The sequence below is a fragment of the Centroberyx affinis genome, unplaced genomic scaffold (assembly GCF_046629955.1).
Source record: "Centroberyx affinis isolate AG114_WGS23_722 - 3 ecotype Tasmania unplaced genomic scaffold, CSIRO-AGI_Caff_v1 ptg001499l_1, whole genome shotgun sequence".
Classification (NCBI taxonomy): domain Eukaryota; kingdom Metazoa; phylum Chordata; class Actinopteri; order Beryciformes; family Berycidae; genus Centroberyx; species Centroberyx affinis.
Genome location: NW_027279963.1, coordinates 220,015 through 245,046, shown reverse-complemented (window position 1 = coordinate 245,046; position 25,032 = coordinate 220,015). Strand labels below are relative to the sequence as shown.

General features: G+C 41.9%; 1 protein-coding gene across 1 annotated transcript in view; it reads left to right on the top strand.

Annotated features, from left to right (window-relative positions):
- The window catches only part of LOC139650512 (pyruvate carboxylase, mitochondrial-like), a 269,814-nt gene extending 251,478 nt beyond the window's left edge, over window positions 1–18,336 (top strand). Inside the window, exons 22-26 of the mRNA XM_071527203.1 lie at window positions 3,103–3,277; window positions 4,471–4,544; window positions 13,051–13,191; window positions 13,703–13,804; window positions 14,281–18,336. Coding sequence (XP_071383304.1) covers window positions 3,103–3,277; window positions 4,471–4,544; window positions 13,051–13,191; window positions 13,703–13,804; window positions 14,281–14,430 — 642 coding nt within the window. The 3' untranslated portion in view covers window positions 14,431–18,336. The remainder of the gene's footprint in view (window positions 1–3,102; window positions 3,278–4,470; window positions 4,545–13,050; window positions 13,192–13,702; window positions 13,805–14,280) is intronic.
- The last annotated feature ends 6,696 nt before the right edge of the window (window positions 18,337–25,032 follow it).

Here is a 25,032-nt window from a genome sequence, read left to right as displayed (position 1 = left end):
CTCTCTCTCTGATTCAATTAAATTCAAAGGGCTTTATTTGGTAGAAGACAATTCTTGCTTTCCTTTCAGAATGTTTTTATGTGTGTGTTTGTGTGTGGGCCTATGTTTGCATGCAAGACATGTTTGACATATGTTTGAGATAAATTTGTAATACACATTATAATAATTCATGTCAAACTAATGTAAGTTATATCAAGTTGGGTGTTTTAAGGAAAAGAAAACATAATTTTTTCCTAAAGCACTTGATTTTTGTTTATATTGGTGGTTTGCTTCATGTCGATCATCGACTCAGCATTTAGCCACCATTTTATTTACCACTACATAACTGGGGCTCTTTCCCATGCTTTTCTGTCAGCATGTTTCTGCGTGTGTGTGTGTGTGTGTGTGTGTGGTTAGTATCGCATGCAAGACACACGAGTTTGAGTTACATTTTTTTTAATGAAGCTCTCATTTCATTAGCTTGTTAGCGACTCTATACATTTCGTAGCATGCATTTGCATGCATACGCACACAATTCCATTTTTGCATGCAAGACAGAGCCATAGCTATGTCTCTGTACAGTAGCTGAAGGTTATCTCTGCATGTCAGCTGCATGGAATGAACTTATGTTTCTTTAATGAAGCTTTGGTGGCATTAATTAGTCAGCAAGCAGTCATTTCACCATTATATCATGCAGATATATGCGTTTATCTCTCTCACACACACTCAACACTCGCTCTTTGTATCTGTGTACCTAAATTGAGAGTCACATGCGCACAAGTTCTATGCATGCATGGAGAAAACTTTTCAGGACAGACAGTGGTAATTGAGGCGTTTCCTGATTTTAGTTCTGTCACGCTCGGTTCACTTGTGGTGTGGGCGGACAGAGAGTGGACAGCAGAGGGAGAGACAGGAAAGATAGGAGGGCGAAACAGGGGGGAGTGAGTGAAGAGGAGATGGCGGGAGGGAGAGAGGGATGGAGGAAGGGAAAAGGAGAGGCCGTCAGGGAGAAAAGTGATTCCAAGCAACAGGAAGATTATTGTTTAAAATACAGCACAGGTTGAATGGTTTCCCCTTGGAGTGCAGCACTCAGAAAGAAAGTAAGAATCATTGACAAGAAAATGTGTCTGAGAGAGACGGAGAGACTGAGAGAGAGAGAGTGGCAGTGCGTTGGTGAGGGATTTTAAGAGAAAAGAGGAGGAAGTAAGAGAGCAAATAACCTTGGAGGAAGTGTTTGTCTTTCTTCCCTTTAGTAATGAAGGCACACACTCTCTTTCCCTCGCTCTCTCTCCCTCACACACACACTTAGACAATCAAGTAATTTAGGTAGTAGACATCCTCAGAGGACACAATGTTAATGAGCGGAGAGTCCAATGAGCCTGGCATCTTTGAAGTGTCTCTCTCTCTCTTTCTCGCACATACACACGCACACACACACACACACACACACACACACACACACACACACACACACACACACACAGATGAGGCAGCTATCTTTGAGCTGCTAGTGCTGTGACTAATAGCATTGCACTGGGCCCTTTGTCTGGAGATTCCTGCAAACCACACACACACACACACACAGTCATACACACATGTAAATGCAAGTTTCAAATACACATAGACCAGAGAGGATGTAAAACACACACTGGAGTACAGTAGCACAAGCACACACACACACACACACACACACATAGGAGAACTTTGGCATATAGAATGTTTAATTTTAGTCACATGCAGCACTATGCTTAAAGTGTAAATGAGTCAAAACACACGCTGGCAGAGCTGTACACAAAGGAAGGCTGTACTAATTACATATAGACTTTAGGGACAAACAAACCCACACACACACACACTTGAGAGAGGTAGTGTGACACACAGCAATTAGCTTATTCTATACATACAGCATAGTTAGCTGAAGATGTGAAAGCAGTAGGCCAAATGAGCTAATTTTTGTAAGACAGTCTCTCTCTCTCTCTCTGTCTCTCCCTCTCTCTCTAGTCTATACAAAGCCTGTGTAGGCTCTGAACTGTCAAAGGCCAAAGAGGCGCCTGAAAATAAAAACAAACCAGGAATTATCCTTTAAGGCAGCAGCCTTTAGGCGAAATGCCTGTGTTTTGACATAATCCCCTCCCCAGACGTTAGCATCCTCAGATCGATTGTCTCTACAAGTTGTGTCGGAGATACCGACAACTGCGTGGGCGGTTCAAATGTCATATCATTAGTCAGTGTAACCAGTGGCGCTCCTCCACCACCACATAACCTCTGCCCCCCCCCCCCCACCCCCCACCCCCCGCTGTTAGTCTTTCTTTCCCTCCTTCCCCGCCTCTCTTCGCTTTTTCTTTTCTCCGCTCGTTTTGCCCCATCTAAACTCTATCTACCAGAGGAGGAACACGGACGGATGATGCATCACGGACGCAGCGACACCGCGGTCAACTGTGGGTCAAAGAAGACGGGTGAAGGGGAAGCTTTAATATCCTGCGTCGCCATGACTTATTTTGTGCAAGTGTGCGTTCCCGTCGCCGCGCTGCTCTCGCCGCCAGCAGCCCACGGTGCTTTACTTGACGGACGGAGAGGGAACGAAATTAATTAAGAAAGAGGGAGAGATGGAGGGAACTTGAAAAGAAATCATTGTAGACGATGACATAACGGTGGCGCCACTTTAATGCAAATAAACGCGCCTTAATAAAGTTTTTATGTGCTCTCCAACTGTTTCTCTCTCTCCCTCTTTGTCTTTTTCCCTCCCCCACTTTCTCCTCATCCTCCTCCCCCATTCATCTCTACCTCCCTCCTCCTCCTCCCCCCTCCCTCCCAAAGTCTCTGCTGCACCTCCCCCTGTGCTCTTTGACAGAATGTATCTTTTATTCAGGCATATAGCTTCCCATGTGAAGGTTTTGCAGGCACTTTATACAGCCTACGTGTGTCAGCGTCCCATGGGGATGTTACGAGTGGAAAAACATTCGGAAAGAAACCACACGGCTGTTACTATTAATAAAATGTTTTGGTAATCTCTCTTTCTCTCTCATCTGTCTCTTCCATCTTCCTCCTCTTTTCTCTTCCTCCATCTTGCTCCCTTCTCTCCTCTCCTCTTTCTATCCTACCCTCCCCACACACACTCCCCAGGTTCTGAAGTCCCTCCCCCGTATCGAGGGACGTCCCGGGGCCTCCCTGCCCCCCATGGACTTCAAGGCCCTGGAGGAGGGGCTCAGAGAGGCGCACGGCGATGACATCACCCCCGAGGACGTGATGTCAGCAGCCATGTACCCCAAGGTGTTCCAGGAATACAAAGACTTCACTTGTGAGTGGGCAGACGTACTGTATCTTCAAGTGCTTTGTAACTGGGTGAATGTAGCATAACATAATTATATTGGACTGTTTACCTCATTAGTGAACAATAATCATGCTCACTGCAGTCTGTGCTGAGACTTAATCCCCGTCTAGCCACTGTTTGAGACATGTGGGATTAGCACATTTTCAAATCGGAGTTGAATGCTCACTGCACGCCGTTGCATCGATGTGATCCTACAGCCAGTAGTTCTTCTGTTTGTTAGGGAATACCCAAACACCACCCTGCTGCAGGACAATGTACCCAATGAACCCAATTGAGCATATGAGGATCAAGTCGTGTCAGACGGCCGTCAAATTGACACGCATGCTGAGTTGAGGGCAGCTGTGCAGCAAGCATGAGACGATATGTGTGTTCAGTACATCAAGACACTGTGTTGCCTGTGTGAATGCTAGAAGAGGCTGTACACGCTACTGAGCTACTGAGTCATTAAATTTAGGAATTTAACTGGTGGGGTGATTTCAAACATCATGAATTTTTCCATCATCAAATGTTGTGATTTTCAGTTTGGACCCCCTACATGCTTCTGGATCTGCAGTCACAAATTGTCACAGACTTTCATTGGTTATTGTTCACATATGTACGCAAAATCTATTAAATATCACACGAGTAAAATGATAAATTAAATTAGCTTAATGTTGCGTTTCTTTTGGCAGTGAGTATATGTAACTGACCCATCATGTGGGTTTTTCACAGATTATTGATTTTTGCATTCAGGGCTTTAAAATGGTACATTAAATAATAGGGTTCAATAAATTGTTTTGTTTGAATTGTTAATTATTGAAACATGTATTTTGATCAAACTTGGGTCTCCTGTGCAGCTAAATGAGCCTGGCTTCATGGCAGTTGGTCAGACACACACACACACACACACTCTCACTCATTTGTATTATTATTGAGGCTTGAAATTAACACCAGCCTCCAGCCAACTGCACTTGTCGCTTTGGCCAGTAGACAATTTATAGCCTTAAGCTCTATACTTGTGAGGACCTTCTATGAGTGTCCACACATATACTCACTCACTATGAGTTTGAGATCATTCATTCAACCTAGATAGACACGCTCTATATAAAATAAAGATTCAATTTGGTTGCCATGGCGTTAACTCAACCTTTCTTTCACCTCTCCCCTCTCTCTCTCTGTAGCTAACTTTGGCCCAGTGGACTGCCTCAACACCCGGCTGTTCCTGGATGGACCCAAGATTGCTGAGGAGTTTGAGGTAAAGAACTGTAGTACTTTTGACACATGGTCATATTTTTGCCTGAGTAGGAGTTAACACCTCAGACTATTCTTCATTTTTTTGTCCAAAACATTTTGAACTCATGCCACATTAACCTCAGTGGTGTCCCTCTTTTGCAAAAGACTTACTCGCTTATACCATAAATCATGTCTAAAGACGAGGAAGAGAGGCTATTCTTCATCGTCTGTTTGAGCAGTGTGGTGACAGGTCAGGACGCCAGTGCTCATTCTGTACAGTCCCATAGCAGCTTGGTGCTAAAAATGCAAATGTCAGTGATAATCCACATCAGATAGCCTCAGGAATTGTAATAAAAAAAAAAGGAGATTTTTTTTCTCAAATGTTGCCAAATAGTTCTTTCTGAAATCAAGAAGAGGATTTTGGGACTTCTGTGAAAATTCGCAGCTAAGGTGTGTGGTAATAGTTGAGGATGAATTTTCACAATAATACAACTTTTCCCTCTTTAATTAATTCTGCAATAGAACACTATTCAATAAAGTCCAGACGTGATTCGTATGATTTTCTTATTGCTGTAAATACAGTTTGATAGTGCAGAGTCACAGGAGTGAGGAGTCGTGACGATAACACAGCGGGGAAGAAAGGGATATTAATTCCCATCAAGGGAAGGACAAATGACATTCCTGATCCCTCGGGCCGTCAGACTGGCCTCCCCTAACAGAAATAACTGACTCATTTTGTCAGATGATGTTTGAGATCGAGCCTGTGAGAAGCACAGAGGGCCCGTATCTCAGAACAGAGAAAAACAGGCGATTTTCTATAGCTGATACTGTTCTTGTTTATTATCCAACAGGGAAGAGGTTGAACATGACTGGTTAATGTAGTCAAAATAGACAAATGAGGTGTATTGCTGTGCATGCAAACTATATTGAAGTGCTCAAGCATGTAATAATCGCTTAGATAGGCGATATAATAATTGGCTGTCACTTTGAAATGTACTGCAGCACCACAAAATTGGGAGTGGTTATATAGACGCTTACATTACCTTGCCTGGAGAGAGCTGATTTTTAGGTAGCGATGGGAAAAACGAATGACGGTCAACTCAAATGTTTATAGAAGCAGAAAGAGCATGCTGGAAATCAGTTTGAACGCACATGAACATGGCACTACAGCCAGCAGAAATAACTCTAGAGACATCCGTTATGCTGATTGAGTGTCTGAAAAGGTTTCTCTTGGTACAGAGACAGCGGGTTTGAAAAAAAAATCACACCGCCATAAACAAAATATCATGATGAGATTGAGATTGAGATTTAGGAAACTACTTTGAGTGAGACTGACGCCAAAAGGATGGTTGAAGTCCAGAGTGAAGACTGAAATCCAAAGTGATGGTTTGAGTCCAGAGTGAAGTCCAGAGTGATTGTTAAAGTCCAAAGTGATTGTTGAAACTACTGATGGTGAACTCGGTGAAGTCAGAACACGGTGAACTTTGCAGCAGATTTCAGAAGTTGGATCACAGAGAAATTTTGCTTTGTTATTGAACTGCATATGGCAGGAGAGGAGTTGGAAGAGTCTGTCACTCAGTTTGTCCTCACATCAAGTAATGTTTCTAGAGACGACATGCAATACATTTGAACTGCAAGCCGTCTTCTAAAATCTTTATTTTGTTTTAGGTTTAGGAATGTTCCTTGCTATGCAAATTAGACACACATACACACACACCTCTGTACATACACACACAGTAATGCCACATTTGACATCTGACAGGACAGGACTTTGAGATATACTATAAATATTCTATATTACATTATATTGGAGCTATATTCGTCCTTAAGGAGGAGATTAATTTCCACAGCCAATCAGACTCAGATACATGACTTGACACAAACCATCACACCATGATAGAGGGAATGCAGACATGACAAGAAGACATTTCACATAGTTGCAGAAGAAATAAAACAGTCCAGTGGGTTGTGAGTCCAGGATGGCATATGGGATAAAACCTATTTTGAACAAGGTACTTGTGACCGGATGGCAGTCAAGGAAGGGGGTGCGACGGGTCACAACTGATGGTGGTGACCTTTCTGTTGACTGTGGCTTTACGGAGGTCTTGTATGTTTGGAGTGGAGAGGCCTATATTTTTATCACTGCATGGGGGTTTTGAGGAGTAGGTTTTTACTGGCGGCAGTGAGAAGAAACATGAGAGACTCTGTGGAGGAGTCTGTGGATGAGAAACGCTCTTTGTTGGCAGCTTTTGTGTGTCTTTGGTGTGTTGGCTGAAGGTGAGTTTAACGTAATGTATGTAAAATATGAAACGTTTTGGCTAATTTAAAGTTATAATCTGCTCATTTTTCATATAAATAAATGTCCGTTTTGCTCCTCTCTATCGCTGATTGATACAACAGTGATTCAGCCTACACCCAGTTCCTCAGCAAGTGATGCCTTTTATGTTTTGACTGGAGCAACAGCAGCGTTTTATTAGTTTTTTTGTTTTAGAAGATGAAGTAGGTAGAAGAAATATAAGAAGCCAGTGTAGACCATTAATCACCAGAAATGACGGCAAAATCAAGAAAACCAAAGATCTCGCTGAGTATCGCTTAAAAATACCCTTTTTTTCCACTTGTATTCGAAGACATTATACGAGGAGACGTTAAATAGGCTGCTATAGGAACACTGGAGTCATCACGCAATTATTCCCCTGGATTTCATTTCTCGTCATTATTGCAATTTCATCACCTAAATGAAACTTTTTGAGTTTTTTTTATGCTTTGATACAGTTTGAAATCCTGCAACAAGATTAAAGGAAATCTGTGTTTTATTCAGCCGCTCATTAGCTTTCACCTTGAATTTTCAGAGGTTTCTTGTCCAGACTCTGCGTCTTAGTTTTAGTAATAATAATGATCACAACAATAACAGTTTTCTTGATTCACTCTTTATGAATAACATACAACGATTTAACTGACAGATTCAAAGCTGCCAAAGGCAACACTGTTTAATTACTGCTTCATTTCAATGCAGCAGAAATTGTTCCAAACTGGTGGAATTGATTTTTACAGACGAGGGAGTTCATTGACAGGGAGAGTCCCACCACTTTGCCACCGTCTTATTACCAAAGAATCAGGAGCCGTATTGATGTTAAGGGGGTGTATATCCCCCTCTTGTCAATCACGCCTGGGTGTGCATCTTCCATTGTAAGACATAGGAAGGCCAGTGCTGTTCAAAGTCTGGCATGAGACCCAGAGTTGGACCACGGAGTGATTCAAATAAATCCCTAAACTGTTAGGGACTATTGGTGGCTTCAGCTGACAATTTAATTTGGTATGAAGCTGCTGGCTCCGTTCTGCCGTTCTTTTCAATTCCCCACAATATACTAAAAGGCTGGCTTGAATCAAATGTTTTAGACTGGTAGGTGCAGTGTAAATAGACATCAAGCTCAGGGTCACAGCAAAAAGTACATGTAAATTACCAACAAACACTTTGAAAGCCTCTGTTGTAGAGGGATAGGCCGGGAGAGGGAAGAGATTTAACATCTATCTCCAAACTTGCTCATGGCTATATTGGCTTTTCTTGCAGTCAAATTGATTTTCCAACTGTCCCTTCTTTAAGATTGGAAACCTTGTACTTAACCTGTCTTGGCTTTCAAAGCAACATTTGATTTATTTTTTCCCTTCTAAGTGACAAACTTGTCATTCAAGCGTCTTCCAAATGCAAAACTGTTAAAGTTTTTCTTCCTCTCTCCCGGTGTGCTCGCTTTCTCTCGCTTCTGTTTATCTCATCTTCAATCCGTCAGAAGTCTTGTTGTCATTTTTAGAACATCCAGACGCCAGAGTTCTGCTCGTCATCAGCCATCGCCACGGAAACAATGGCGCTTTCCCCCAGTTGTCGTGACGATGGCTAGTCCCACCAGATCAGGTCCGATTAGGTGTCTGACATGAGACGAGACGGAGACGAGAGGCGGGACGAAAACATGTCAAAATAGAGACCTGTCAGATGCAATGGGATATTTCTTTTTGTTCTTCCCTTTCTGCTCGCTGTGTAGAATTCTTCAAGGGCTAAAAGAAGCTCCTGTATTGGGTCTGATTGATCTCGCTGTTGTCGCATTCAAATGACCCGGTAATCATACACCTCTGTCAATGATGCACTGAAAATGTTAAGAAGAAAAATGGACATCAATAGGGAAAATTGCGTTTGCTCAGTTCCTGACAAGCTGACTTTTAGTTATGATGTTTGCATGAGGCGCCATGACAGTTTAAATATGTTAGTGGCAGGTTGATTTTGTTCCCAGTGAGTGACAGCAGCTGCACACTCTGAGGCATATTTCAGAACACAACACATTATTAAAGTCAAGTGTACAGGCAGGTATAGGGGGTATATCCACCATCAGACTCATGATAATAACATCTATATGATAAATACCAGTTGATAATATTTATATAGTGTATGTGTATGGATGTTTGGTGGTGTCAGTATACCCACCTCCTGGTCATATTTTCATGTGCCACTGCACTGCAACCAAACTGCTCATATTGTAGTAGTATTATTATTATTATGAACATTACTGTAAATGTGCTGTATTGGCCCCATATATTGGCTAATTTTCAATTCTATCCCCTGTGTTTATACAAATCAAAGAGCATGATGTGTGTGTACCTGACATACAAACACACAGAGCAACAATGTAAATTAAAGCAGACAGGCAAGAAAGAAAGTAACAGAATAAATAGCTTTGACTCCCAATATAACAAAGCCAGTGACAGATCAGCACATGATAGGTAATATAGATGGACGGTGTTTGTTTCAACAGGGTTTGGAGCAAGAAGGGTGTAACTGACATATTAGACAAAAAAGGTTGTATGATACTGGGAGCGCTAGAGTTGTTTTTCCTGTTAAATTGCCCACAATATAAAACGGATGTTACATCAAAAGACTGTCAGCCTCTGATTCTGAGACTTTATTGGTCTCCATTGTAAACCAACAGTGACAACAGCAAAAGAGGCCCACTGTTCACAACAGATCACTCTCCCAGCAGCTTACACAGCAACATTATTAACTGTATATTCAGAACATTCAGCTCTTTATTAGATCTAGGCAGCTAGTGTCCGAAGCACACACCGGAAATCTTGATCAAAACCGGTTTAAGCGCCAAATCTTTTGAGCGCTGAGCTAGATTTAAAGCTCCATGATGATGTTGAGGAGAGTAGATATAACGGCTTTCGTAGTAATTATGTGGAATTGCTCAGCACTTAGTTCTAACCCTATCACAAATCCTATACGAGAACCATCTCGGGCAAAGTGAGCCAACAGCGAGTCTGGAAGACGCCTGTTTGTTTGCACTGAGGATGTGGTGGGAGGGCACAACCGGCGCTACGAAAATGGCTCTTTTCAAACTGCAAGCGCTGTTCCAGGGAATCAATTTTTCCACCCGCAGAGAGGTATTTATCAAGCGCTGAGGATAACTTCTTAAAATGTTTATTTTGAAGCTTCAGAGATTCCATTTTCTTTTACCAAACTGGCATGTTGCTGCTTTAAGCCAGATTGGTGTAAAGATATTGTACGCAAAATTAGGCTCTTGTGCCTCGGATTGCTTTTCAAGAGCAGTTAACTGCATCGCAAAATAGCATGTGAAGTCTCTTCGGACTGCAGTAGTACACACACACGCACCCACGGGTGTGCAAACACACAACGGTGCGGTTCAGAGTAGAAGATGGTGGGCTGTCAGCTGATCCCTCCAGCGGAACAGGGTTTGGACAACTAAGTCACAGTGTTATTTTCCAAGCCAAAAGACGGCTCTGTCCGTCTCTGTCATTCACCCACACACACACACACACACACACAAACAGGGGAAAAACATTGACCTATTTGCTATGCGTCGATGACTCATTATGGGATTAATCATGTTTGTCAGAAATAGAAACATAGTCTCACACATACCCAGTCAGCCCTAATGCACATGGACACATGGAGCTCCGCAACACCACAGTGATCTCTTTAGTCACACACAAAGCAAGTCATTAATAGTCGTGTTAAAGCAAAGACGTGATATGGAGCCTGATGTGAACCACGTACAGTAAGGAGAAAAAAAACTCTTGGAAACTCGCAGTATTGACATTTTTGTACTATTTTACATACTAGTCATACTGTACAGCCAAAGTTCTCAGTATTGGCACAGTGAGCTGAAGTCTGTCTTTTTAGCTTTTGTCAGTGTTTCAGCTTGGCTTAGTGTAGATCCATAATAAAAAGCTGTCCTTCTGCCCTGTCTTCATCTTTTTTTTTTTTTTTTTGTTGCTACATTGAAGATGAATCATCAGCAAAAAAAAGCCTACTTTTATCCAACCGTACACACTATTATTCCTATGCGTTTGTGTGTGTGTGTGTTTGTACATATATATGGTTCTGCCTTACACAAAATCATCTTTAAAAGAGCCGCAACTCCTCAAAGAGGCATATATCTTCAACACTTGTGGGGAGATGTAGCAGCCACGCAGTGGGAAGAGGGAAGACAGTTTTGTACTTTTGCAAAGAGTTGCCAAGAGCCTGACAAAACAGTACAAGCAGGAGTGGAGATGGAGAGAGGGGAGGGAGAGAGAGAGAGAGAGAGAGAGAGACATGGCAGGTGAGAGAAACAGGGAGAGATGGCATTTGAGTGCCAGAAAGAAAGAAGATGCAACGAAATAGGGTCTTGGTACCAGAAATAGAGTGAGGGAGATAGATGAGGAGAGCTTGAGCACCCAGGAGAGATAGAGAGAGAGAGAGAGAGAGAGAGAGAGGCAGAAAGAAATTGAGATCAATACATACCTACAGCAGTGTATATTTTCGTCGTTGCACTGAGACTGACTTTGGAATATCAATGGAGCCTCAGCAGCCGAGATGGCAATGGGAGAGGGAGGGGGGAGAGAAACAAAAGGGATGAGAGGCGAAGGGTCGAGGGAGAAGAGGTGGACAGACACAGGAGAGGAGAGAAACAGAGACAGAGAGGGAAGCAGAAAGAGGGCGACAAAGGAAATTAATCACAGCTTGAGAGACAGAGCGGGAGAAACGGCCGCAGAAACGGGCAGCGAAATAACAATGCCAAATGGAAAGCTGTGACACATGGGAGGACTGACAAAGAGAAAGATTGAAAGGCGGAGAAAGGCAGACAGACAAACGGAAAGATACAAAAAATTTAGTTTCAGACCCGGAGAAGCGAGAGAGCTGAGGAACGGGCGTGAGATAAATGAAGAAGTACAGTGGCCGGCGCCGAGGGAAAGCCGAGCAAGACGGAGCGCGGCAGTGACCGGAATTGATATGAGAGGGAAACAGCCTGTCTGCTGTTGATACAGAGAGAGAGTAATGTCTTCTTCTTAAAACGACACACTTACAGGTGGCAGGTAAAGTCCCAGAGTGTGGAGACATACAAAAGGCAGGAAAAGAGTGTTTTTATCACCACCTCACCCCTATGCCAGTCTGGCATCGTGTCTTTCTCTCACTCTTCCCGTCTCTTTATCTCTCCTGTTGTCATTCTGTCTAGATCACTTCCCTCCTCTCTTTGATATGAGAATTGATATCTTCAGTGAGCAGCCTGTCTGGTGCAGATGCAGGGATAGAGAGATATAGAGACATTCATGTCTTCTTTAAAACTCTGAGGTAGCAGATACTGTAAATCTCCAAGTATAGTGTATATTTATATCCCAGTAGTATTCTTATTCATGTCACCCATACCCCTCTCTTTGTCTCTCTAATATTGCTTTTTTTTTTCAAAAAGTATTATTTTTATATGCAAGTATGTATGAAGCAAAGTAACTAATATTATATTTACTTTTATATTTACATAATGTTGGTGTTTAAACCTTTAGTTTTTCCGCTTCAACACATTATTGTCCCGTGAAGGGAAATTTGGTTTGCAGGCTGAGTTAAAAGTAAAAACAGCAGTCGATAAGACCAGACAGGGAGTCACTAACTTGATGTAGTGCAATAAAAATTCGCTCATCAGTGTAAAATGCAATTTCTTACAGGCATAAGATGCTGCATCCTTTCATGTGTTAATTAAGCAAACTAATTGCAATGGGGATAAATGAGTCCCCCGTGATGGACTGGCAAACTCGTCCAGGGTGTTTCTCTGCCTTCGGCCCAATGCGTGCTGGGATAGGCTCCCCCGTGACCCCCAGAAAGAAATAAGCGGGTAAAGAAAATGAATGAACGAGTCCTTGGTTGCGTTCCACAGGGCATCAGCTCAAACTGCCTTTTAAGGAGCTGGCCGGGGCCGAGTGGGATTTGCCTTCCTCTCCACTTGCCTCTGAAACATTCCAGTTAGTTGTGCCTGTCTCACACCAGTGACCTCACTGCTCACCATGCTCCCCAGTCTGCTGTTATCGCTTCAGCTGAACCTGCGAACCAGATTCCCATACATTAATTTCAATTTTCTAGTCTAATGTAATCTAATCTCTGTCCCCTCCCTTCCCTCCTCCGTTTTCCTCTCTGCCGCCCTGTTTCCTCTACTCCCTCTTTCTCACCCCCCTCCCCTCCTCCTCCTCTTCTCTCTCCCTCTGTGTCGCAGGTGGAGCTGGAGAGGGGGAAGACCCTCCACATCAAGGCCTTGGCCCTGGGAGACCTGAACAAGGCCGGACAGAGAGAGGTGTTCTTCGAGCTGAACGGACAGCTGAGATCTGTGCTGGTCAAAGACACCGTTGCCATGAAGGTACGGGGAAAGGATAGGGAGGGATGAATGTAAGGGGGGTAATGGATGAGTGGAAGGGGGTAGGGAAGGTAGGAAGGGGTGGATTGATGGATGGACAGAGGAAGGAGCGAGGGGATGCATAATGAAGGGAGCGAGAGAGGTATAGGTGGCCATAGGGGATGGAGGGATGAATGATGCAGTTACTGGATACAGGAGGGAGCGATGGATAAATTAGACATAAGGGATGGAGGGAGGGAAGGATAGATCAGTACAGGTGAACGACAGTTGGATGGTGGTTGGATATGAAATTTTAAGACAATGCACTTGGCAAATTTAAGTGATTTTGAATTGGGGATCAATGGATGGGAGGAGCACATGGAGACTCAGGAGGGGAGAATGATTCAGTGGGCGGCTGAATGAACTGGATGGGTCGATGCATAGATGAGGGGATAAACAGAGGCAGGGATGTGTGGATGAACGGACAGATGTAGATGCATGAAATCTCGCTCTCTCTCTCTCCCTCCCCCTCTAGGAGATGAAGTTCCATCCCAAGGCTCAGAAGTCCATTAAGGGCCAGGTGGGGGCGCCCATGCCTGGCAAAGTCCTGGAGGTCAAAGTGGAAGTTGGCTCCAAGGTGATCTTACCGTTACCTTTCCTCCTCATTATCGCTTCTGTCTTGTCCGGCTTGTGTTTTTGCCCGTTTTCACCATGTGTGTTGATTACGGATGTTTTGCTGCTTCCCCCTCTTTTTTTTTTTTTTTTCCCTTTTTGACACTCTCCTTTGTGTTATCGGTTTGTTTGTTTCGATTCCTTTGTGTTAATTAAATTGTAGCATGCACAGAGTGTTGCTTGCTGCATTACTCACTCTGTCTGCTACTGTGTCCTTGGTTACGTTTTTAGAAGCTTTGCCAAAGCAAAGCATTGGATTAATTTTGTAGCCAACTTTCCTTTTGTTTGTGAGAAGCATAACATATGGGCTATCATCATCTCCTTTATGTACCATGCTTTGTCTGCATTTTTCTAGCATTAACCTTCCACTTAAAGTTCAGCCACTTGTCCGTTTGACTCCTGTTTCTAACGCTCTGTGACCTGTTGTCATTATCATGAAAGGTGGAGAAGGGTCAGCCGCTGTGCGTCCTCTCGGCCATGAAGATGGAGACGGTGGTCAACTCCCCGGTGGCCGGGACGGTCAAGGCGGTCCACGTCACGATCGACTCCTCCCTGGAGGGAGACGACCTGATACTGGAAATAGAGGAGTAGAGCGAGATGAGGGAGAGAGCAAGAGGATGGGGGGAGGGGGGGAGTCGAAGATAAAAGGAGAGGAAGGAGGGAGACAATCTGATACTGGAAATGTGGAGAAGTGGAATCGGTGAGGAGGAGGATAGGTGGTGAAAGAGGAAGAAGAGAAAGAGGCATCCTTTTCTTTAACTTTAACGTGACGACACAACTCATCAATCAATTTGTTTAGACTGGGGATGCAGAATGGAGCGACCTGTGGAGGGCGGGAAGAGAGAAAGAACAGGCAGAGATCAGGCTGAGAGGATGGAGTAATCAGACAAAAGCACAACTCTAAACACATGCAGTAAAAACCTGATCCAACTGAACCTCACACTTTTGAGCCAGCCTGTTACCTAACAGGTGCAAAGAGTAAAATATGTGGCACTGCTAAAGAATACATCCATTTGTTGGGATTGCTCTATTGATTTGTGCGACTAAAGGCATTTTAAATTGCAAATTAAAACTCATTTTCCATCCCAAAGCCTGAATATAAATGGAATTTCAATAGCTTTGTTCTCCTGAAAGCCAGGTAATTCCCTAGGTGAGGTGACGGGCTAAATAAGGTTCCTCAATACATCTATTAATGCCATGTCAACATGTGGGAATTCAGATGATTTTAGGACTTTTATACATTTGAAATGTTATTCTAATACATTCCATGATTTAAAAACGTCAGTCTTTAAACATATAATGTAAATCTAGTTAACCACGTGTAATACTAACTCAATAGAATCTTAGCATCTACTTACAATAAATGGCACAATTTCCATTTCTGTGCCAGCGACATTGATTACTATGCTGTTACTGAAAAGTGAGGAGGCGGCGAAAACGTTTATATTGATGACTACTCACCGTTGTTTGTAATCAGCCAGGTTCAGAGAAAGGAGGATAGATTTGTGGATGTATTGTTGCTCAAGCGCTATTTCGCATCGGAACGTCATTTAAATTTTGTAGCACGCTCGCCTCTGCAAGACATTATGAGCCATCAGCCTCCAGCATTACTCACCCTGCATTGTGGGAATGTGTAATCACCGTCAGTGTTCAGACTTTCACTTTTTCTCCATAATTAAAAAAAGTCAAAAATTAGATGACAACAAAGAACACGAGGAGGGGAAAAAAAAATCACAATATTTTGACCGGCCTGTTTTAGTTAAGTATGTGTGATGGAAATATTATTTTCACAGTAAAAGAAGCATAACAAAAACAAAGCAAGTGGACATCACTACGGGTAAACTGGGACTGCCAATATTGGTGACTAAGCGTTCACGGACCCACACAGGGATACGCATGCCAGAAACTTCACATGTTGCACCAAAGTGAAATATTTCTGTAACAGGGGTAATGGGTAGAAGGTGGTTTAGTACTTTTTCATGTTGATAGCAATGCATTCTAGTTGATCCCACATCTGTACTGGGGTTGAATATGTCGCCCCATTCACTCCCGTCATTGAAATCCCAAAGCAGGTGGAGGCTGTAACATGACTGTGTCTAAATGAAGCTCTAAGCCACATTTTAAACACCTGAACAGGATTGGAGATTTGATTTTCCCAAGCTGCACCTGTTAAGTGATTTAGAGAAATCCATTTCAAACACTTCTGTGGTGTTTTTACTACAGCCAACTGTGTTCTCTGCTACTGAACAGGCAGGGTGGGCCACCAAAACCAATTAGCGGTACCTGCTTTAGTTAGAGGTATAAAGTCACATGGTCTTAATGCTGTTTGAGGCCTTTCTGTAGTGTTGGTTTCATTGTCCGATGTTAGAGAAGCGTTTCCACCATTTATGAAACAATGAAAAATCACTGCCAGGTGTGAATGGGATTACATTGTGCTGTAATGGAGGCATGTGCTGTTATTTTCTGAGGCTCTGCTGATTAATTTATGAACCAATTCTCCGTCAAATCATGTGAAATTAGCCGGACTAATAAGAGACTCTGGAGACTCCCACTGGCAGCACTCAACTATATATTTCTAATACCACCTCTGGGTGTGTGTGTGTGTGTGTGTGTGAGTGTTTGCATAAGTGAGTGTGCATGTTTTCATGTGTGCTTGTAAATGTGTGTGTGCGCATGCATATGCAAACATTTTTAAGAGACAAAGTCAGCCCAGCCTCTTTAATGTCACCCCTCCGGAGCGGAAAACACATTCTAAAAGATCTGAAATATTCATACACACACACACACACACACACACATGCACGGGTGCAAAATATTCATGCTAACACTCCTAGCCGTTGAGTGCTGCCTGGGGAAAAAGCAAAAAAACCCCAAAAAAACCCACGTCTCCATAGTAACATCGCATCCGAAAAATTTAACAGCAAGGCAGTAACCTTGCTACACAGTTGTCACTTGATGTCGTTAAATATTGAATTAACTTCTCACAAGGTTGGAATTATCTTAATTTTACTTTCCTCTGATGTCTGGTGCAGGCTTTTTTTTTTCTTCTTTTTTTTGGGTGTTGTACCTGAACACAATCTATGCCGAAGTGAATGTTTATGCTACCTTGGCTGGTGACAGCAGACGATTAACAAGCAGAGAAGCGCAGTGTGAGGTCGCACATCATTTGCTGTAGGACCCAGGAAAGTGGCAGCAGTGATTACCAGCAATCTGGACTCTGTGGAAAGAGATGCCAGTGGGCTCCTTGAAACACACTGAAATATGTCATTATTGGGACAATGAGCTAAAGTTTGTTGCTGTTGACGCATCCACAGTGAAACATCTTGCATCAAAATATAAATATCAGGCAAAAGAACAGTTTTTGCTGGTGTCTGCCATGGCTTCCATGTTAAAACCAGAAATAAACACTACAACAGATTACTGTCCCAATATTTCTGCACACCTTTGTGTAGCACAACTGACATATCAGTTTGTTTGTTTTTGGATTCCTTCCACTATTTTTGCTCCATTATCTTTGAATCAATCCCCGTTTTGAACTATGCATCCACACTGCCACACTGCCCTGGTTAATTATGAAAACACTGACATGCCTCCCAGACCTCGCCCTCTGCTTCACTGTACTTCCAGGCTTTATTAATGCATATTTGAAATGAGATATTTTGTTCGAAGAGATATTTGAAGATGAAGTCATGGGTCTGTATGAGTGAGTGTTGACAAGCTGTTGCACAACAATGTAAAGTTCCCTCCTCCTCTCCTCTTAGTCCTCACCGCTCTTCTCTTCTTCTCCTGCTGTCCATCCCACCTTTTCATCGCCTGTTCCTCTCCGACCCGCCTTCCCTCTTCTCTGTCCTGTGTAAATTTGCACATGTAAGATTATGGCATAAACTCGCGCAATAATGCAAACTGTATTGCAGTGTTTCTCTGTAATGTCTTAGCCAGCAATTCTAATGTTCAAACTTGCTTGTGACAATGTACTGCTGTTCAATGTCTGGGGGGAGAAAAATAAATAATACCAGAGGAAAAAACATACACACAGCTGGAAAATGTTATTTGGTTTCAGAGGGAGGATATAATGTTGACCTATTCTGTAGCTCATGCGATCTAGAGGTAAACGGTAGGGGAGAGTATTAAAATAAGGTCTGTGACATTTCACTGTATTTTCTTTCTATTGCTTTCCTCCTTGTGTTTTTGTGTTTTTTATGGAACCAACCAAACTGTTTATTTACTCTTTCAGTTTAGCAGGCACGACCTCCTGCAGATTCAAAATGTCTCCGCATAATTTTCATCAAGAATGTTTTACAAGCTATCAAGGTTTATCAGATTTGCTTATTTCTTAGTCTGAAAATGTCGTAGTTTGGCTGTTTCAGTTTATTTCAGCTGATTAATTTTAGTTGACGTAGTTTACATTTAATTGTTAAGTATGTTTAAAAGTCCTTCATGAGAGAGTTTTAGCTGGGAGCGCACAAAAAAGGGAAAAAAAAAAACAGGATCCAATGAGACGGATAATTGTTGTTCTGTCTGTACTTATGAATAAAGTTAATCCTAACTGAATCTGCCTTGTCTTTTTGTGTATTATTGTACATCTCTATTAGATGTAAATATACAGTATACACCCCATTACAGAGACAATGTATACCTTTGGTTTTCAAACCACTGGTACTGCTGGGATGTGCACAAAAAATATTGAGGATTGTATGAGTGACTTCCATATTCAAATGAAGGACCATTTGTGAAGAAAGTGCTGATAATGACGTATTTTTTTGATTAACGGTTTTAGTAGTCAGAACTTAAAATAATTTCCATACATATGAGATAATGATGCTAATGTGAATACACACTGACTAATCCTGTCTGTCAGTGGCTCACTACAACATAGACTAATTTTCTCAATACTGGGGCTATAATTTTTTTTTTTTTTTTTTTTTAAGTCTCTGAAAGCTTGAATCCTGCATTTCATATCAGGCTGTCACATCCGCTTCTTGCAGAATGATGTGTCCAACTAGTAATTAGATTCCAGCAATGAATGTTGGAGATTCTGAAAAGATTGTTGTTGTTCACGAGCCTAACCCCTGCCAAATAATTCCCAAAGTAATTTAATTACACAGTACCAATTTTATCATGTTTATTACCATAATGTGACAGGGATATGCTTGATTGTTGACACCAGACTTTCCTTGGGTTAATTTCCATAGACATTCTCATTTTTTTCCCTCTACTCCCTCTCCCTGCTCTTCAAAATTCAGTGTGTGTGTGTTTGTGTTGAAGTTGTGCTTTACGCTGTGTGCTTCCCAAACAAGCTAACCTCCTTTGTGGCGGCTTCTGCCAAGAAAAGCAGTGGGAAACCCTTCTGTCGTTAAAGAAGTACTGTAGATCTGATTAAGTACTGATTAACCACACTAAATCAATCAGAGGCGTCACTCAATCAGTTGACATTATTGATCGGTTGCCAGTTTCACAGTTAGGCATGTGATCGGTTGGCAGTGTGATGCTCACACACACACGTTGGGTTGCCGATAGCAACGCTCATCACCAGGCCGCACAGGATTAGCTCATGTTTTGGTCCAGATTTACCTAGAGAGGAAATGTCTGTACTGTGCCAGGAGACCAAATTGACTTGACACTTAATTGTCGTCACATCTGAGATTAAATCACGCGGAGCGATCTTCTGCTGCCCGATGATGGATGTTATGACCCACTTGTCAACTCACTTGACTGACGGCTCTGATTAGTCCAGAGTTAGTGTGATTAATCACAACATAATCAGATTTGCATAGCAGAATAGAGAGACACGTCTGCCAGCCGTGACCTTGATTGGTTTGTTGATATGTTACTAAAAACAAAAGTCTGATAGTGGTGTCTGTATTTTACGAGAGACATATTTCTGGCAGAGTGGTGTCCAGATTTCACTGCAGACTTTGGAGTGGTAATCTTCAGTGAAAAGCTTCCATTCTGCCGGCTGTTTTCACAAATAATGCCACTGATGTATTCCTCAGGATGTGAGTTATTATCCGCTTATCCGTTTGCAAATACACACCTCAGTGTCATCACTCTCTATCCACACTGTATATTTGTTTTTTTTACTTCTTATTTTTGACAATATTTCAAATTTAGTGTACAAACAAACATGTGGAGCAAAGAACATGAGGTCATGTGTGGTATCAGTAATCATCAGAGACGGGTAGGCAGGTACAGTTCATTAGACAAGGTTTTCGGCATTGATGCCTAATGTAAGAAAGGGAAAAAGAAAGTAAATAAATAAATAAATGAATAAAAAAAAATAAAAACCCTAATCAGTATCCATTTCCTGTGAGTAACAATCCCATTTCCTCCAATATTTTTCTCCTTTGTCTTTCTGTAGACGAAGGGTGTAAGTCATCTTTTCCATGGAGCGTATGTGATTGACAATTCCTGTAAAAAGTTCCACAGTAGGGGGATCTCTCTGAAGCCAACATTTGGTGACAGCTTTTTTACATGCAACCAAGAGAATTTTCAGGAGGTAGGCATCACTTTTACATATGCCTTCGGACATAATTCCAAGGTACATAGAGAAAAAAGACACATCGAGGTTAGGACCCAGAATCCTAGATATTAAACGTCCCACATCTTCCCAAAAAGATTGAATGCGTGGACACAGCCAAAATATGTGGGCATGGTCCACTTGCATTGATCCACACTCCCTCCAGCAAGGGTGCTGGGACCCAGTGAATTTGGATTTCTGCTTTGGTGTTATAAAAAACCGAATCAGGCTCTTCCAACTAAAATCCCTCCAGGTCAGTGAGTTAGTGATGGAACACTGAGTTTTGGTGGCCCACCCTGTTAAAGAGGCGTGAAACCACACCTCCTTAGGTATTTCCAACGCTGTCTGACATAGTCAATTGAATTTTTGTTCATTGAGGTGATAGCAGTGTATAGTTTGCCTATAACCCTTTTGTTATTTTCACCCTTATAAGCCTCTATGAAAATCTGAATCATTTTCGAAAAAAAATCCAGATTGGGCCCTTTGATGTCATTCAGAAAAAAGTGGCGGATCTGTAAATACCTAAAAAAAAATCCTGTCTATTGAGTTCAAATAATTGGCATAGGTGCTGAAAACTATCAAGTTCCCCATTTGATATAATTCTACAGAGAGCAGTAATGCCATGTTGGGTCCATTGCCTGTATCTATGATCGCACACTGCTGGTGTGAAGTGTGGATTGTAGGCTGGCCAACTTAGTACTTTTACCTCTCTATGAAGCTGGAATCACTTAACCACCTCTAGCCATATCTTAAAAGAAAGACCGACACATTGGTTCTGTAATTGAAATATTTCTTTCACCCCGTCGAGACAACCCAGAACCGACTGAATTGGTGTATCCATCAAGGAAAATTCTGTCTTTCCATTTAGCTTCATAGGTTGAGTTACACCAAAGTACTAGTAATCTCAATTAAGCAGATAAATAATAATCCCTCAAACATGGTAATGCCATGCCTCCCCCTCCCTCGGCAGCTGCAGGGTTGAGTATTTTACTCGAGGTCTCTTTTTGTTCCATATAAACCTAGAAATGTGTTTATCCCATTCCCTAAACTGTCTAAAAGGGACCTCCACTGGCAGGGCTGTGAATAGGTACAGTTATTTGGGAAGGATATTCACCTTGATTGATCTTACTCTGCTGCCTATAGGGGAAGCAAGGCCCACCTGTCCATATCGTTACATATTTTTTTGTTAATCCGATTACAATTTATGGCATACAGGGAGGACATATCTTTCGGTAAGTAGACCCCAAGGTACTGGATATATGGTAGATGGCAGTTAAAATTATACTTGTTTACCAGTTCTTGGGCGGGGGCGCAGTTAAATGTCAAGGCCTGTGTTTTGTGAACATTAAGTACATATCCAGAGTAACTCCCATACATCTTTAAGATATTCATCAGCAGCGGTACCCCTGAACCTGGATTTTGTAGTGTCACCAATACATAATTTGCATACAGGCAGATTTTGTATTCTACTCCCTTTATAGTTACACCCTCCAAACCTCTGTCCTGTCTAATAGTTTGAGCCAAAGGTTCAGTAAAGAGATTAAAGTCGAGATGAAATGAAAAATGCATTTTTAACCCTTTTAGATCACATCCCCGGTCATATTGTGCACCTATTTAACAATATATGCCAAAAGAAATACAAAAAATCGATTTCTTTGTATTCTTATATCAAAATCCAATCATGTTTTCTTCCTGTAAAACAAAATATGCCGTGTGCTTACGTAAGCATGAACCAACCAATTTCAACCAATAATATCATGACATCCACCCATCAATCATTCTTCAACCTAGTGTGTGTGGAGCCAACAGTCCTCTGTAGCTCCGTTTCTCTCTGTAGCTCCGTATCGCACTAACCTCTAAGCCCCGCCCACTGTTTAGCGGTCCAATCAAATGTGAAGGATTTGATTTAAATCCCTCTTGTAACTGTACACCGCTCAAATATTCCGTTTCACTGGGAAATACGTCACAGTACAGAAGCTAAAGACGCTCTAACTTCCGTTTCAATGGGACTTTAAAGAGGGCCGGGCTAATGGGGCAGCCCTGTCTGCATCCTGGTTGCAAAACTATAGAATTAGAGAGACTGCCATTGATTTTTATCCTAGCTGTCGGGGATGAATGCAATGTCTTAATGCACTGTATAAATCATTTACTGAACCCAAATCTATCCATTACTTGATACAGGAATTCCCAGCCAACAGAGTCAAAAGCCTTCTCAGCATCTAAGCTGAGAAGGATTGCACTGTTTTTCCCTTTATTAATATAATCGATAATATGGAGGGCTCTCAATATGTTATCATGGGTTTGCCTGTTTCTTATAAACCCAGTTTGATCCTCGTCTATCAAGAGTGGCATCACCTTTTCCATCCTCTTAGTCAGAATAGATGCATACAATTTATTATCTGTATTCAAGATACTTATTGGCCTATATGATTTACAGTCCAACTTGTCTTTGCCCTCTTTTGGTATTACAGAAATAAAGGCCTCCCTCCAAGAAGGGGGGAGGGTCCCTTCCGTCATGGTGTGATTGAAACAGGTCTTAAGTAGTGGGAGCAATGATTCCCTCATCAATTTGTACCATTCCGGTGGATATCCATCCGTAGCTGGCGATTTACCTGCATTAAGCGCTGAGATTGCTTTATCTATTTCTTCACCTGAGATTTCAGAGGTGAGTTTGTCATTGTGCTCTTTGCCAAGAGAGGGAAGGTCTAATGGATTTAAGAACTGTCCAATTTTTTGTTCACTAGCTTTCTCGGGTTGGGTGTATAGTGATTTGTAATATGTTTCAAATGATTTCTGGATTCCTTCTAGTTTGGTTGCTGTTTTATGTGTTATAGGGTCTCTAACTTTATAAATTGAGCTTTCAGCTTGTTGCTTGCGGAGCCTCCAGGCTAATAGTTTTGCCGCTTTTGGACCAGCCTCATAGTACCTTTGTTTTATAAATCTTACTTTCTTCTCAACCTCCTCACTGTGGATTTTGTCTATTTCCTGTTTAATAACTCTCATTTGTGAAAGGGCAGAAGGGTCTTTAGTAAAGCTATTAAGCCGTTCCAAGTTTAACTTCCAGCTCAAGCAATTTTTTAGCTTTTACCTTTTTCAAGAAAGCTGTTTGGGCTATAATTCTTCCTCTGAGAAAAGCCTTGGCTGCATCCCGCAATATAGCCGGACTAACTTCTCCATTATCGTTGTGCTCTAGAAACTCCTTCAGGTCTTCTGCCATTGAAGCCCTAAACGCTACGCTATTCAGCATACCTGTGTTTAGCCTCCACACAGTTTTCTTTGGGGCACAATCAAGGTGCAGTTTTAGATATAGTCCAGAGTGATCTGAGAGGTCCCTCTGACCTATTCTACCGTCCCTAATTCTGTGCCGGTCATTACTGAACATGAGGAAGTAGTCAAGCCTTGAGTGGATGTTATGTCGAGCGGAGTAGAAAGTGAAATCTAGGTCAGATCTATTCAAGTTTCGCCATACGATTAGGCCCAAATCTTGCAGCATATTATTCACCTGAATCTCTGAAGAGCTCTTTTTCCTCGTTTTGCTGGTTGTATCTAATCTAGGGTTCAATAGTATATTCAGATCACCTGCACATATAAGAGTGCCATACGTTTCAGATGCCATTAAGTCAAATATCTTCTTAAAAAAGCTTTATTACTTCCTGGGGGGGGCATATGTTTAATAAGGTAACTTCCTTATATTCAAGTTTGCCCTTAATTCAAAACTGATGGAGTTTGGTATTAGTATTGTGACTCCCCTTTTCTTTCCTGATTTATGTGAGGAAAAGAAAGTGTTACGGAAACCCAGTTTCTTAAGTTTCTCATGCTCAGCACAAGATAGATGGGTTTCTTGCCAGAATGCTATATTAACTTTCTCCCTTTTCAATTTAGATACCATTTTGCTCCTTTTGATGGCATTGTTTAGCCCGTTTACATTTAGGGATAAAATATTATAATACTGAAAAGCCATTTCTCTTTCCCAAATAACCTTATCCACACTGTATGTTGTATGATGCTCTTCACATCAAGATAGTAAAACCTTGCCACACTGTTCTAATATAGCTGAAATAATTCAAGGGCCATAACTAATAAAAAAAAACAAAAAAAAAACTAAATATAGCCGCAAGCAGCGATTGCGGGGTCCAAGCACAATTTGATAAGACAGACAGATAGGTAAAACATTACAGAAGATAGAAGACAAAAACTGACATGTTGTGAAGATCAAACATGCAGTCTAACACCAGCTTTTGCGTTGGCCCGTGACTTCTGTCAAGTTAATCTTTTCATTGTAACCACATTGCTGGAGTTGTTCACAACGGCCAACTTGTCCTTGATGACTAATGACTTTGGAAAGGACAAGTCTCGATTTGAACCCACAACATTCTACATGAAAGGCCGATGCTTTACCTACTGAGCCAAAGGCCTGTTATAGGTTTAATGAGGAGAAACTAACTAAAGGGAGAAGTAGCGTGATACTGCAACCTATGATTGACAGACTGACAGTGCTAATCACTTTATAGAACATTGTAGTACTCTCCATTAACGAATAAAACAATAGTAAGTCACATGGGCCAGAAAACTGCTGCTGCACTGATCTCTATGGGTTGAAAGGTCTGGCCAAGCAGTGATGACATTCAGGTATTTTGCCATTGACAGATGATGTCAAACACCTGCTTTGAGTTTTC